A 15,614-nucleotide genomic window follows, 5' to 3' on the forward strand; every position below is an offset into this window, starting at 1 on the left:
GATAAAATATTACTTTATGTATTAGACAATCATGGAAATGTTCCGTTATTGTAATTACCTATTCAATTATAATGCATGCAACGTATGTAGGCACCCATACATATTCGTTTTTCCTGTGTAATATAATTATTTTTAAGTAAAGATTGATTAATATATTTTTTAATTACTTATATGGAAGTGTTTTATTTATACAGTGAAACAAACCATAGAATAAGGTAAAAGTAACAAAAAATTACCCAGTAGGTGCCACATTGTTATATTACATACCTATAAATGGGACATTTAGAGCGTTTTCACACTATATGATCCGATATCGGATGTAGGAACGATATTAATGGCAACTTTCAAAGATACACCTTTAACATATAAGATATCAGTCCTACATCCAATATCGGATCTGATTCATATGAAAACGCTCTTAGCGTGTCCAGCACTGAGACTTTACCTTATTATTACTTAATAGTAATACCTAATTACCTAGTATACCTACACAGTACACAATCTATAGTTATTACTAAGTCTGAGGGTCATACCACGTCATCGTCAAACGATAAGCGACCGTCACTGCAAATGGTCATGTTTACTACACAAACTAATCAATTACGAATATGTGACGTGTTCAAATACAGTGAAAAAGTGTGGAAAGTACAAAATGTATTTATTACAATTCAATAACATTTATATACTCTCAATACAGTGTACCTTTTCGGATTAATGCTATAGCTGTAATATTACCTATATGTACCATGGTATGCAATAAATGATTTGTGTGTCATTTTCAACCTAAAGGATACTAATAGTCGGTTGTCAGCAAGGCGCTCTTCCCATAATAGTTTCAAGATGAAATCGATCTTATCGACCACTGATAATGCGGTACCTTTTGATTGAAAATGTCACAATTAGTTTTCAACTTAGGACAGCAGTAATGTGAGGTCTAAGAATTTGTTTCATAAAGTGTTAATAATCGGCCGAGATGGACGTGAGGTAAGTATATTCAATTATTTGTTATTTTTATTAAATAATTGACCATACTTATTTTTTATACAAAAGTTATCTCTCATGTGGCAAAACAACAATCATACATCATCATCCTCCTTGCGTTATCCCGGCATTTGCCACGGCCCATGGGAGCCTGGGGTCCGCTTTGACAACTAATCCCAAGATTTGACGTAGGCGCTAGTTTTTACGAAAGCGACTGCCATCTGACCTTCCAACCCGAAGGGTAACTAGGCCTTATTGGAATTAGTCCGGTTTCCTCACGATGTTTTCCTTCACCGAAAAGATAGTGCAGATCAGTTAAATAATGACTAACTTCGATATCGATGTTTGATAAGAAAAAGAGTAGGTATGAAAAATACGTTAAAAAATATGTAGTTATTATTATCGTGTTAACTACACTGGATGTTTTAAAATATTGATATTAGACTAAAGAGGTCATTACTTACAGTTTTACTAGGTTTTGCCCGCGGCTTCGCTCGCGTTAGAAAGAGACTAAAAGTACTTGGATGGTGATAAGCAATAATGTGTCAACCCACACGCCAACCATTTTGAGAAAATGGCGTCTAAAGATTTTTTCTCATTTTTTTGTGTTTCTCTTAAAAAACATTGTTTTTTATATAGATTGTTGTGTTTTTCAGCTATAATACGTTCAGTAGTAGTGATTATTGTAGCTTAATTTCAAAACAAACTTCAATTTGACGAAATAATGCCCTTTTCTTTTATTGCGAATTGTTCGACGACGTCAAACTTTTTCAAGACTGTGTTATGATACTTAACCCACTTTTGCTAATTGTTTAAAAATATCTATGAGTCTTAAATAAACATGTTAAAGCACATAAATTGTTATTGTAAAATACTCTACCTATGCATATTTTTAACTTTATAAGTGTTAAGTAACATATCAGTCATGGTCACTTATGTTATTAGGTATAAATAATAAAATAATAATAAATATTATAGGACATTCTTACACAGATTGACTGAGACCCACGGTAAGCTCAAGAAGGCTTGTGTTGTGGGTACTTAGGCAACGATATATATAATATATAAATACTTATATACATAGAAAACATCCATGACTCAGGAACAAATATCTGTGCTCATCACACAAATAAATGCCCTTACCGGGATTCGAACCTGGGACCGCGGCGTAGCAGGCAGGGTCACTACCGACTGCGCCAGACCGGTCGTCATGTAGGAATCAATACATTATTTATTAATCAAACCTTTTAATGATTTTTCTACTCCCGAACTGTTATTCGTCATTACAGGATTGTGCGTATCGAAAAAACTGAAAACGCATTGTTTGGTTCTGTAATCATGGCAACGCATTGCATTAACGATACTGCGTGCGTGCGCGGGAAGGCTTTGGGCAGCTGAGCTGACAGTGCAAACCTTTGCAATACAGGAAACAGTGTGAATTTCGCGAGAATTATTTAAAAAACTATTAAAAACTAAGTGCATGGTCGTTGTAAAAGTATTGTATGCAATGGTGTTTAACTGACTCCAAAATACTCGTGGAAAGTACGCCCCTCATATTTCTTGACCTCCTTTAAACGCCTGTTGAATAAAATACTATAAATTAACTATTAGAGTAATGATCATTTCTAGACACATATTTAAATTATCTGTGCTTTTTCAACAAAAAATCGTTACAAAAACCAAATAATCATCTTTAAAAAAAACAAACTACTTATCTAAAATATACAACAAAATATTTTTTTACGCTAAGAAATAGACTAAGTCATTTAAATTATGAATAACTCATGACTTGTACAAGAACAAAACATAAAATATCTTTAACAAAATAATAAACTACCATTCAGTAAGTATTCAAAAATCAAACAATATTTTTATGCATACATTAACACGTCTTAATGTAATTAGTAATTATAAAAAAATAGTAGCTTATATTAGATTTTTATATAAACACGTACTTGTAAAAAATGTTTGCAAATTATAATAACGAATATGTATATTCATGACTTAAAATGTTCAATTTCGTACTGAATTAACCATTCATGTGCAAAAATATACTAATGGACTAAGTCATAACTTATTTAAACATAAATTAATATGAACAGTTATATTTTACAATATAGTGTCATGGTACTTACACCAAAAACGAACAATTTATGACCCGAATATAATTTAACAATAATGACTTATGTTTTATAACACGGGTCGTAGCATAAAACAACGAATAAAATATCATTTTGCAATAATTCCAGTCTATGTCACTCTCCATCCCTTCAACTATCTCCACTTAAAAAATCACGTCAATTCGTCGCTCCGCGTTTTGCCGTGAAAGACGGACAAACAAACAGACACACACACTTTCCCATTTATAATATTAGTAAGGATAATACCTAATTTGAGGAAAATGGAATAATTTTAAGTCATTAATGCCACTGATTATCACATTATTATTCAAATATTCACCGCATCGCACACGTGTAGGCACTTATACAATACAATGTTTATTATGAGAATATACCAATCATTTCTATGCAATTCTTTACTGGTTTGCATTTCCTACATTATTTTAGGTTTTTTTTGTGTCAAGTTTTAACCAACGTTCGTATTCACAATATCCGATCCGATAAAGGATGTCGGAAGGATTTCAAAGGCCAAAATCAAATATGGCGGCTTAAATGTATGGTATATCGGTCCGACATCCGATATCGAATCGAATAATGTGAAAACGCACAAAGGATTAGCTACGTACACATATATATATTTAAGGGTAATTTTGGAAATTTCAAGAAAAGAGCGTCCACCCATCTTAAAGGCCAGCAACGCACCTCCAACACCTGGTGTTTCGGGTGTCCATGGGCAGCAGTTCTCGCTTACCATCTGTCTGCTCGTTTGCCTCCTATCCCGTAAAAAAAATGTAAATTATACATGAATCGTATTCCGTCGTAATAAGAGTTCTTTATCGGAATATTTACCACTTTTTTAGGTGTTTTGCTGTTAGGTAGTCATATTTTATATTATTGTATATTTCAGGAATCGCTACCATCGCCAGAAATGTTGTTGTGTACGAGTGGAGAAGATATGTTATATTTTTGCCATAATTAACGTAGTAAGTATATTTTTATTTTAAATTAATATATTTAACTTGTTTTAACTATACCACAAACATTTATAATGAATTAATGATTTACGATTTATCTATTTCCTCTTGGCCACGTCAGTAGGTGGGCCATTTTTGCCCACCCCTCTTTTTTTGTAACAGGGCTACCTACCTATTTTTTACGCGATTCATACTCAGAATCGCGAGGGCTTTCGATCCTGATAGTAGTATCCTGTTAGTATTTTGTAGTTTCACAGTGCCTTCGTGTAAACTGTAATGCTGTGTTACTTTTTGATTAAATAAATAAACACATTTTTTAAACCTTCTATTCCGTTCTGCCATACAAAATGTATGAAAACATGGTAACGGAATCGGAAAAAACCTTGGGACATTTTTTTTCTCCTATAAGGATCGAAAGAGCTCGCGATTCTGAGTGGAAACACTGGAAACCACATAAAAATTTCCAAATAAAAAAAAGTGGGCTGGACAACTTTGAAAAAAAAACTTACCCAGGTAATAATTAGACATCGTAACTTTCGCAGCGAATTCGGTGTGGCATGGTAGAAATCAAGGTATAAATGAAGGAATTCATACATGTGTTTTCTAGGTAGATTATAAATAAAGGCAGTACTATGTTACCACCTATCTATTATGTACCTATGATGAACGAATAAATAAATTGAAATTGAAAATTGAATTAACAAATATTTTTATTTTGTGTTTTTAAGTAGTCACACTACTATATATAAATTAAAAATCGAAACAAGATGTCATAATATATTAAAGAAAAATGACGGACATCACCAGTGACAATATTACCTAGTGTTATTTCTCGATGACACGCAAACTCGGCCAGAATAACCTTTAATCCCATGGAAATACGAGTCAAAACACGTGTCTCCGTGATTGAAACTATCTATAAAATTCTGCATATCGAATGTCAAGGGGATTCCCAGTATTATCCACAGATAAGCATAACTTTATTATGAGTAGGTACGTCAGCGGCGATATCACTGGAGCAAAAACAACCCTGTTGAAACACATTTAATAATATAAATAATATATGTGGAATATCTGTTTTGTACTCACTATAAATAAATTAGAATATTCTGTTTGGTACATGGGCCATTTCTTTTTTTAAAAGTTGTCTACCCCATTTTTTTGGTAACCTGGGTATTTTTTACGCGATTAATACTCAGAATCGCAACGTCTTTCGATCCTGATAGGAGAAAAAAAATGTTTCAAGGTTTCCATACATTTTTTCGAAAATATATAAAAAAAACCGGCCAAGAGCGTGTCGGACCACGCTCAGTGTAGGGTTCCGTAGTTTTCCGTATTTTTCTCAAAAATTACAGTTAAATCAACCTATCTCAAAAACTATAAGAGATACTTTGATCAAACCAAAAATCGTTGAAAGAGTTAATTAGCATGCATCACCTCTATTTTTTTTTAGAATTTTATACCCCGTAGTTATAAAAATAGAGGGGGGGGACATACTTTTTACGACTTTGAGAGCTGATATCTCAAAAACCGTTCACTTTAAGAAAAATGTTTTTTAGAAAACTTTATATCATTTTAAAAGACCTTTCCATTGATACCCCACACGGGTATGTACATCGAAAAAAAAATTTTCATCCCTCAGTTACATGTATGGGGGCCCCACCCCCAATTCTTTTTTTTACTATTTAGTGTCATAATTTTGTAGCGGTTCATACAACACATATTCCCATCAAATTTCATCACTGTAGTACTTATAGTTTCCGAGTAAATCGGCTGTGACAGACGGACAGACGGACAGACGGACAGACGGACAGACGGACATGACGAAACTATAAGGGTTCCGTTTTTGCCATTTTGGCTACGGAACCCTAATAAAACCGGCCAAGAGCGTGTCGGGCCACGCTCAGTGTAGGGTTCCGTAGTTTTCCGTATTTTTCTCAAAAAATACTGAACCCATCAAGTTCAAAACAATCTTCCTAGAAAGTCTTTATAAAGTTCTACTTTTGTGATTTTTTTCATATTTTTTAAACATATGGTTCAAAAGTTAGAGGGGGGGGACGCACTTTTTTTTCCTTTAGGAGCGATAATTTCCGAAAATATTAATATTATCAAAAAACCATCTTAGTAAACCTTTATTAATTTTTTAATACCTATCCAACAATATATCACACGTTGGGGTTGGAATGAAAAAAAAAATGGTAACGGAATGGAAAAAACCTTGGGACACTTTTTTCTCCTATTAGGATTGAAAGGGCTCGCGATTATGAGTGGAAACCACATAAACATTTCTAAGTCCAAAAAAAGTGGGTTGGACAGCTTTGAAAAAAAAAATGTTCCACATTCAATTTAACCATTCAATATAAATAATAAATAATTGGGTGTATTGGGCTGTATATCCAACTGCTGGGCACATGCTTCCTCTCATACCATACAACTCATACAAGAGAGAGGTACTCAATTAATATAGGTAGGTCCGCGACTTCATTGCTTCAGATGTTTAACATTTCATGCATATTGCATTGCATATAGGTAATATAATATTGATTTCCCCATAGTTAACAAAATCAAACGAGGTGTCCAGTCATGGACGTCAGATCTCCAGTAATAAATCCCCTATATACCTAATATTTATTTGATACTTTTCACGTTTCAGATCATCATAATCCTCTCAGTCCTCGCCTGCATCGCCACAGAAGCGCTCATCGTGACCAGACTGGCAATCAGTGTCATTCAGATCAACTTCTCACAATTCTTGCCTACTTGGATCGTCATATTGCCTATTTACGCTGTAGCCTGCTTCCTGATAGTTTCTGCGGTTTTTGCAGTGTTATTGCTTCAAGGAATTCGTTTGGTAAGTATTCATTAATTATATAGACGGTCAACCAAATCTTGGCACTAAAAATTTCTATGCGAATTAAAGTTTCGCCCCTTTTTAACCGACTTCAAAAAAGGAGGAGGTTCTCAATTCGACTGAATGTTTTTTTTTTTTTTTGTATGTATGTTACTCGATATCTCCGAGAATCGTGGACCGATTTTCAAAATTTTTTTTTGATCGAACCGGTATAATTTAATCAATTTTTAAAATGTTATGGCTCGTCGATGATTCCGCCAACGACAATTTACAAGCACGCGTTTTATGAAAACAAATAGCCGGTGAGCCCTGCATTTTATCTCTGCCTTTTTTTTAGCGCGAAGTTAACCAAATAACCGTCTGTGTACAAACTTTATTTGAGAGACGATTGTAACGCCTGGTAAAAAAAGGCAATAACTCAAAACTCAAAGGGAGACTAACTTCCAGAAGAAAATTTGTCTATCTGTGTCCTTCGTCTGTCCATAGAAAATTTAAATTTCGTGCCTTTCTTTAAGTGGTTAGTTATTTTAGTTTCTCCGTTAGTTGTTTGACCGTCTATACACGAATATACATGTATGTTATAATACATAAATGAATATGTTATATAATTGTTTCAGAGCAAGCCTAAACTGGTCCTGGCGTACCTATTTTTCGGATTGGTCGTGGAAACAATAATGATCTTCTCTGCTGCCATCTCCATAGCCTTCGTCACGGTTATAAGAGTCCCTGGACAAAATAATGACCTTATAAATTTTGGAATAGCTCTGGCATTCGGTATATGTGGTAAGTATTATTTATTTAAACCAAGATTTATATTCTTGTAACTTGGTTTTCTGTGAAAACAGGGTTCTTGAATAACTTAGTAATGTACATTACTACAAATTAGCATACTTATAAGAAAACTTGTGAAAAATTCGAGAAATAAAAGGCTTTTTATTTTTATTATTTTATATATATATACCTACCGACGATCTCGGAAACCGCTCTAACGATTTCGCTGAAATTTGTTATGTGGAGGTTTTCGGGGGTGAAAAATCGATCTAGCTTAGCCTTAGATCCCGGAAAACGCAAATTTTCGAGTTTTCGTGCGTTTTTCTTTCGCGTTAGTAAACGCAAAATATGGTCGTTAATTTTGCCGACCGCGCATCGGCTGGGCGTAGCTCAGTCGTAACGGGTCGGTCTAATGTTCGCAAGCACATCGCGTCGCAGGTGTCAGGGTTTCGAATCCCGCCCAGCAAAAATTTTTGTTATTTCTTTGTATTTATAAGAATTTTTTTTATCTAAAGGGGCTATTTTTTTCAAAGTTGTCCACTCCACTATTTTTGTAACATGAGTATTTTTTACGCGATTATTACTCAGAATCGCAAGCTCTTTCGATCCTGATAGGAGAAAAAAAATGTCCCAAGATTTCCATACATTTTTTCGAACCTTCCATTCCGTTACCGCCATACAAAATGTATGGAAAAATGGTAACGGAATGGGAAAAAACCTTTGGAACTTTTTTTTCTCCTATTAGAATTGAAAGAGCCCGCGATTCTGAGTGGAAACCACATAAAAATTTCCAAATCAAAAAAAAAGTGGGGTGGACAACTTTGAAAAAAATGGCCCAAAGACGTGGTATAATAAAATAGAACCGAGCGAAGCTCAGTCGCCCAGATATTGTTACCTATAGTGTGCCATGGACAATTATTGGACAGCGCCCCATCACTATCGCGCTATACCTGCCACACCATATAACATTTATAACAACCAGTATCGGGCTGAGCTCAGAAATTGATTCTGTTTGACACTGGCCATTTAATTATAGCAGTCGTTTTCTTTTTTCAGTTTTATATGGATGTATCCTGTGGTTGGTGCAGAAGACGTACATTATACTTTTGTCAAGAACTAAGAATGATATTTTGAATCAACAAACTATGCTTTATATTTGCCATGAGTCTTAATTAGTACATTACGATACAAGTGCGAAAAAAAGGAAGTTCTAAACGAGTGGCGATACATTAAATAAAAAAAAACGACCGAAGGGAGTGTTTTTAATCGACACGAGTTACGAATTTCCTTTTCCCCTCACTAGCTCGGAAACACGTGTTTTGTCCTTTAATACCAGCGGGTAAAAACGCATTTTATCCACTAGTGGGTAAAGTAATTTGACCTTGAATAAAGTCAAATTAACTGCTTTAATATTGATAAAAGCAGGTGAATCTAGTAATAAAGATGATTTACCACCTGTGGAACCACTGAAAGCAGTGATAACCGCATTTTTTGCGTTGTAGTTTCCTCGCTACAGTGAGGGGAAAAGTTTTATCTGTTACACTCGGGTGCAAATGTATTTTACTTCTCGTAGTGTTAAAAATCGCAAGTTCAGGATTCTATTCTCGAACCACTCGCTTCGCTCGTGGTTCAACTATAGAATCCTTTCACTTGCTCGTTTTTCAATTCCACACTCGGCGTTAAAATACAACTTTGCCCCCTTGTATAACAAATAACTATTTCGCGCGTGTATCGTACGACGTTTTTCAGTTCAGAAAGTTTCGGCCTGTCATATAACGAACCACTTCTCGCACTAGTGCGTAAAAAAACACCATCTGTACTGAAAAGTTATTATTTTACGTGCCTTATTTGCAAAGTTATTTGTATTTGTACTTAAATAAATATCGATATTTTTTTAAAATACCTACTCTTATTAAATACCTCGGTAGGAAATTTGTATAGCTTAACTTCAAACTCGGGTCTGAAAAAGAATCATTCTTATAGCAGAATGGATTTACCCGAGTTTGAAGTTAAGCGACACATTTATTGTGTACTTAAATATTTTAGTAAATAAAATAAGTATAAAAAAATTGTGCTTAGGTAAGTATCTGCCTAAATAAATTTTAAAGTTCAAAAGAAGAGTCTTAATTATTTTATTTTATTTAGATTAGATTGCACATTCGTTTGCCTTCCTCTAGTAAAGGGTTTAAATGTGTTCTAATTCTCATTAATGGACTCACTATCAAGAGTGAACAGGCATCTTCTGGGCGAGCTCACTCCATCGTAGGCCACGTCTTTACCTTTGGCTAGTCTGTGGCCAAGAGTAAGCCCATTTATAATTAAAAAAAAAGTTATTATTTTATGTATGACGAAGCCTGTTTCGGATATCATCATTGGTTTGTTTGACGAAGCATGTTGTTGATTTGGATTTGTGGCCACGTGACGAAGCCTGCGTTGCGGATGAATTTTCACATGGGAGTAGTGTTAAGTACTGTTTTATTTTAATATTGGAATTGTATTTTTTTTTATTATTATTAATGCACAGTACAGGTCTTAAATCTAAGCTAGTTCCTGCAAAACTGTATATACAGTTTAACTGCAGTTGCATTTTGTATATGTATTCTTAATTTGATCCTAATAAATTTAATAATTACTTCTACACTCTACAGTAAGTACCTAACGTAAGTCAATTCTTTTAACCACCGGTCTGCAAGGGAGCTATTGCTGGTCAAACACAATAGAAATAGATTCTCAAAACAATAATTGTTTACTAAATAATGAGACAATTTATCTAACTATTAGCCTCGTCATGTTTCATCTAAACATTGTAGAAATGATACATTGATGATACATTTCAGTTCGTTCGGTCGATTCGTTGCAGGTACGTCCACTCTGCATTCATTTTATTATATTATTCATTTGAATAATTACTGTTAGGGATAGTTTTTACTAGTGTTTAAAAACTGTGACATTGATGGGCTTTTTAATGGCATTGCGAAGAATGGTGCAAAAAAGGTAAACCTATTATAACTTTAATTATAAAATAGTTGGTTGTGAATTTGTATTTGTATTTTGAACACGTATCTTCTAACCCCTTATTCATAAACGTACTCAGTTATCAAGCTGATAAAGTTCGTTTGTCCTTTTCTATCACACCAATACGTCGGCTTGATAACTGAGTACGAATAAGGGGGTAAATGTTTAACTTAAATTATTTCAGCCAGTTGAAAAACTGTGTGTTACATATAGCCTGGCCAGGCGGGTTTTTTCAAAATTTTAATTTTGTGATTAGGTTATTAGAAATAAAATTTATTTTCATGAATATTTAATATTTATTATAAGTAGGCCTTATTACATATATTGACCAAGTCCCAACGGCAAGCTTAAGAAAGCTTGTGTTGAGGGTACTTGGACAACGATATACTTAATGTACCTACATATACTTAAATACATATATGAGAAAAAATCATTCATACCATAACCCAGGAATAAACCTCTTTGCATCAAGCAAATAGTTGCCCTTACCGGAATTCGAACTCCTGACCATCGGCTTAGTAGCAGGGTCACACTACATTCGATAGTTTTTTAGATAATTTATAATTTATTTTTCTTACAGCTACACATTACGTTTATCAAGAGTCATGCGTTGTATTCCAGTGGAGGCGATATGTTTCTTCCATGGAATCATCAACTGTGTAAGTATCGTTACCTATTAATTTGTATCTTTGCAATAAAAATGAACATCGGTTAAATATATTAACTGTTTGACAAATTATGTCAATTGTCAACAACGGCCACTTTCTACCGCACCGCTCGCACAACTACCTACCTACCACCTACTTACCTTCAAAATAAAACTCAAAACTAAATTTCCAAAAAAGTTTTATTGAGTCATAGAATCTGGTCACAAAATTTCTCGCGAATCGGTTGAGAAATGCGACCTGTAGAGCGAGACATACAAAAGCAAATTGCTTGAGTTAAAACGTAGCCTTTGCTTCGCTGCGGCCAATTATAAACTAGAACTACCTAAAAATAAAACTTAAAATAATGAACCTTGCCCAAGTGGCAAGGTAGCCATCACCCAGGCAGTATCCCGCGCTATATCGCGAGTGCAATTCTTTGCGCGAGATAACTGCCCGCGCGAGGGTCCCCCGTTGTCTCCCTCAACCGCCTGCCCAGCTCTCTAAAGAGCCCCCTCAATCGCCTGCCCAGAGTGCGTAGCCGAATGGCACAAACGCTCACGGAACGCTCGTATATATCTATCTTTATCACTCTTGGCGGCGTTTCGTTTTCGTTTCGCGTCGCAGAAATGCCAATCGGCTACGGCACCTGCTCTCTGCAGAGCCCCTTTGGAAGAGTGTTTTATTTGGTTTCAGGTGCTGTCTATATTCGGTGTGGTGACCCTGTCGCTGGCCCGGATTATTTTGGATCCTGGAGAAGTTTTCGTGGATAGTATAAATAACTCCGGTTTCCAAGACGGTGTGTAAAGTTCTTGTGATATTAAGTATTCGGTACCCCCTTTCTTCCCGTGGGTGTCGTAGAAGGCGACTACTAAATACCCATAGTACTTAACTACTTACACGCTTCGCTTAGTGTGTCCCCCAATATTTCTTTGTTTATTTGTAACCAGGATATGACCTCTCACCGGACAATCCAATGAACGCCTACCCGGAGCTGGCAGCATTTCCTCTGACCGCATACGGGCTCGTTCTCTACGCCTTCTGTTTTGGATCGTTCATCTTCTCGTTACTTCTCTGCTATGGGATACACAAGGTTAGTTTAAAACGAAAATTATTTGTATCTCCATACATTGGGAGGCACACTCAAAGGTTATGATAGATGGCCTATTAGTCCATTGCACAGATAAAGAATTTCATACGTGAGAGCGAGAAGATGGTATTTGTTTTCTCTCTCTCACATATTGAATGACAGTGACATGCCTAAACACTTGCACAGGCGCCGCCTGGCAGGATAAAATGTCAGCGTGCCTCCTCATTAATGTCATTTATCGTATCTAAATCATCCTCTTTGCGTTATCCCGGAATTTTGGCCACGGCTCATGGGATCCTGGGGTCCGCTTTGACTACTAAATAGTCACTAGTTTTAAGAAAGCGACTGCCATCTGACCTTCTAACCCGAAGGGTAACTAGGCTTTATTGGAATTAGTCCGGATTCCTCACAATGTTTTCCTTCACCATAATCCGACTGGCAAATATCATGACATTTCGCACATAAGTTCCAAAAAACTCATCGATAGTCGCACGCTTTGTAGGTATGCCATTTATCGTATCTACCAAAAAATATTTTTTTAACCAAAAATTGTGTTAAATACTTGCAGCGTAGCCCAGCCTACTTGAAGGCGTATTTGGCGTATGGCGTCGTGATAACTACCCTCATGATCGCAACTCTCTTCTATCTATTCGCCTGGCTCACTGACCACATCACACACGCCGTCACAATCATGGGCATAGTCTTTTGTAAGTATTTATCTTCTTTCCTTACAGATAAAAACTGAAATGTGTCGTACCCGTGAGCCAAGAACTTTTGGCTTACTGACCACATCTCGTACGCCATCACAATTATGGGCACCGTTTTTTAAGTATTTTTTTTAAACTCTGAACGCCAACATCTCTTACAGGCGTCGTATGAAGTCAGTCCGTGCCGCCAAGAACTGGTATTTGGCGTAATATTACAGCGCTTAAGACCATCGTGACTAGACTGACAATTAACTTTTGAGTTTTATAAGCATGTCGCGAAGACCTGAAACTCGTAGAGCCACTGGTTAATAATAAATTAATAAAATAAAACAATCGCATGTGTACATTGCAGGTATGTACCTGGGAGTGCTCCGTATGGTGCAGCAGACGTACCAGCTGTTCTGCTCCGAGCAGCGACATCTGTTGCCTCACCACGAAGACTTCATGAAGCATTCCTAACCTATCGATTTTCCAGGAGGTGTAATTAATTCTATACAGGGTGGGACAGCAAAAGTAATTTGGTTATGCGTGAGGAGTTAATGACAATTTATTAATTTCTACTTTAGATTGCAGAACAGAATAATGTGTGTTCATACGTCATTTTAGGGAAGGGGCTTGAAAAAATATTTAATACAAATAGATGACATATCTACGCGTCGTTGATAGTAGCTTGATTTTTTATCCTGGACACCGGTGCCAGGTGATTTGTAAAATGTATAACATAGCTTTAATAGGTGTTTTAGCATTTTCCGAATACGTTGCTCGGTAAAATCACGAAAAACTACATTTTAGGAAGAAAATTAAGAGTTTAAATACTAGAAACAAACATTAGATATACCTACATTCTCCGTGACTTTATCAAACCTTGCGTTTTACTGTTAAAACTATTAATAACTAGTCTTGTGATTTTTAGAATACATAATTATATTTAATTTCCTTAATTAAGATTATTCAGATACTGGCCGCCATCGCAACCTTTTTGTTGGGTGTCTGTGAAGCGAAAAGTTTAAAAAATAAATAAAAAAAGTTAGGAAGTGCGCTTGGCGGGAAGATGGTAGTCAGTTAATTTGTACTGAGAGATTAGTAAAAACATTTTTAGCAATGAAAGTTATAAATAATAATAATAAAGCCTTTATTTGATTCCTTAATAAAATATCATATACAAATACATGTCATCATCTCTTTACATTTATATACAGTTTTACATTTATATATATATATATTTTTATAATTCTACAATTTTTTTTTTTTAAATAATTTAAAATATATCTATGATTTTTTTTTTTTTTTAATGTCATTTAAAACTAATTTTATTAAGGACCTCTCTACAGAGTGAAGGCCTCCTCCATTTTTCTCCACATGTCTCTATCGGTAGCCTTTTCTGTCCAGTCTTTGCCCGCTCTGTGGACTATTTCGTCGCACCATTTTTGCACTGGCCTTCCTCTCTTTCTCTTACCAACCGGGCCGCTCCATATGGTCGTCTTTTTTGTCCACCTATCGTTCTTCATACGAGCAATATGGCCGGCCCATTTCCACTTTAATTTCTTGCAGTGTTGTAATGCGTCTATGACTTTTGTTATTTTTGCAATGAAAGTTATTGGCTGCTAATATTTGTAACCTGAATCTGTGGAGTATTTAAATATTATAACAGATTATCTAGACGAGTTAAGGAGTTTCATTTCACTAAGTAAATACTTATTTCAACTAACTTTATTGTTAACAAATAAATCTTCAGTTCATCTCTCTATTAAAATTGTATCTTATTGATATTCATAAAATGTTGTTTCCTGTATTATTTTTCTGAATACAGTACCTTAATAAACTTGTTCTGTTAAAATTATAATGATATTTTGACGAGTAAATGCATTGTTTTTATTTTATAATAAACGGATGAATGCATGCAACTGTTTTTATTTATCAAACCATGTAATGAGGTCAGGTATAATTCAATTATATTCCATTTGTTCAATAGATAAATCATTGCCTCTCTGATTTAGTTCTGTGACCGTAATGACCGTTACCACTAGACTTATAGACGCGGTCAACCAAATATTGACAATAAAAAAATGGCATATAATCTCAGTGACCGTTAGCACTAAAAAGCTGAAATTTGGTACCAATATGTATATTAATCACGCTGACAAAGTGGTAAAATATAAAGTGGAAAAAAAATGTTTTATTAGGGTACACGTAAAGTGGGGAGTGATTTTTTTTTCATTTCAACCCTAACGTGCGATATATTGTTGGATAGGTATTTAAAAATGAATAAGGGTTTACGAAAATAATTTTTTGATATTGTTAACAGTTTCGGAAATAATCGCTTCAAAAGTAAAAAAAAAAGTTTGTCTCCCCCCTCAAAACTTTTAAAATACATATAAGTTTATAAAATATGAAAAAAATTATAAATGTAGACCTTTATAAAGACTTTCTAGGAAAATTATTTTGAACTTATAAGTTGAAC

General features: G+C 34.9%; 1 protein-coding gene across 9 annotated transcripts; it reads left to right on the forward strand.

Moving 5' to 3' along the window:
* Window positions 1–558: 558 nt before the first annotated feature.
* On the forward strand, window positions 559–13,738 carry LOC125235316. Of its 9 annotated transcripts, XR_007178067.1 has the most exons (7): window positions 559–984; window positions 4,009–4,084; window positions 6,729–6,926; window positions 7,544–7,709; window positions 11,293–11,371; window positions 12,053–12,155; window positions 12,307–12,448. XR_007178067.1 is itself a non-coding variant. In XM_048141853.1 (6 exons), exons 1-6 carry the CDS (start codon window positions 974–976, stop codon window positions 12,311–12,313), a joined length of 537 nt encoding a protein of 178 aa, XP_047997810.1. In that variant the 5' UTR covers window positions 559–973; the 3' UTR covers window positions 12,314–12,328. The 9 variants fall into 9 exon arrangements, 8 of the variants coding, with proteins under 8 accessions (XP_047997810.1, XP_047997808.1, XP_047997806.1 ...); XM_048141853.1 differs by lacking the exon at window positions 12,053–12,155 and having other exon boundaries at window positions 12,307–12,328; XM_048141851.1 differs by having other exon boundaries at window positions 12,053–12,315.
* Window positions 13,739–15,614: the final 1,876 nt, after the last annotated feature.

This window comes from Leguminivora glycinivorella, chromosome 17 (assembly GCF_023078275.1).
Source record: "Leguminivora glycinivorella isolate SPB_JAAS2020 chromosome 17, LegGlyc_1.1, whole genome shotgun sequence".
NCBI lineage: Eukaryota > Metazoa > Arthropoda > Insecta > Lepidoptera > Tortricidae > Leguminivora > Leguminivora glycinivorella.

Bases quoted from the DNA above. Each gene is read 5' to 3' on its own strand.
- LOC125235316 (XM_048141847.1), top strand. From the start codon at position 10,651: ATGGGCTTTTTAATGGCATTGCGAAGAATGGTGCAAAAAAG. The intron at 10,692-11,292 runs GTAAACCTATTA...TTTTTCTTACAG, and splicing joins CGAAGAATGGTGCAAAAAAG to CTACACATTACGTTTATCAA. The intron at 11,372-12,052 runs GTAAGTATCGTT...ATTTGGTTTCAG, and splicing joins TCCATGGAATCATCAACTGT to GTGCTGTCTATATTCGGTGT.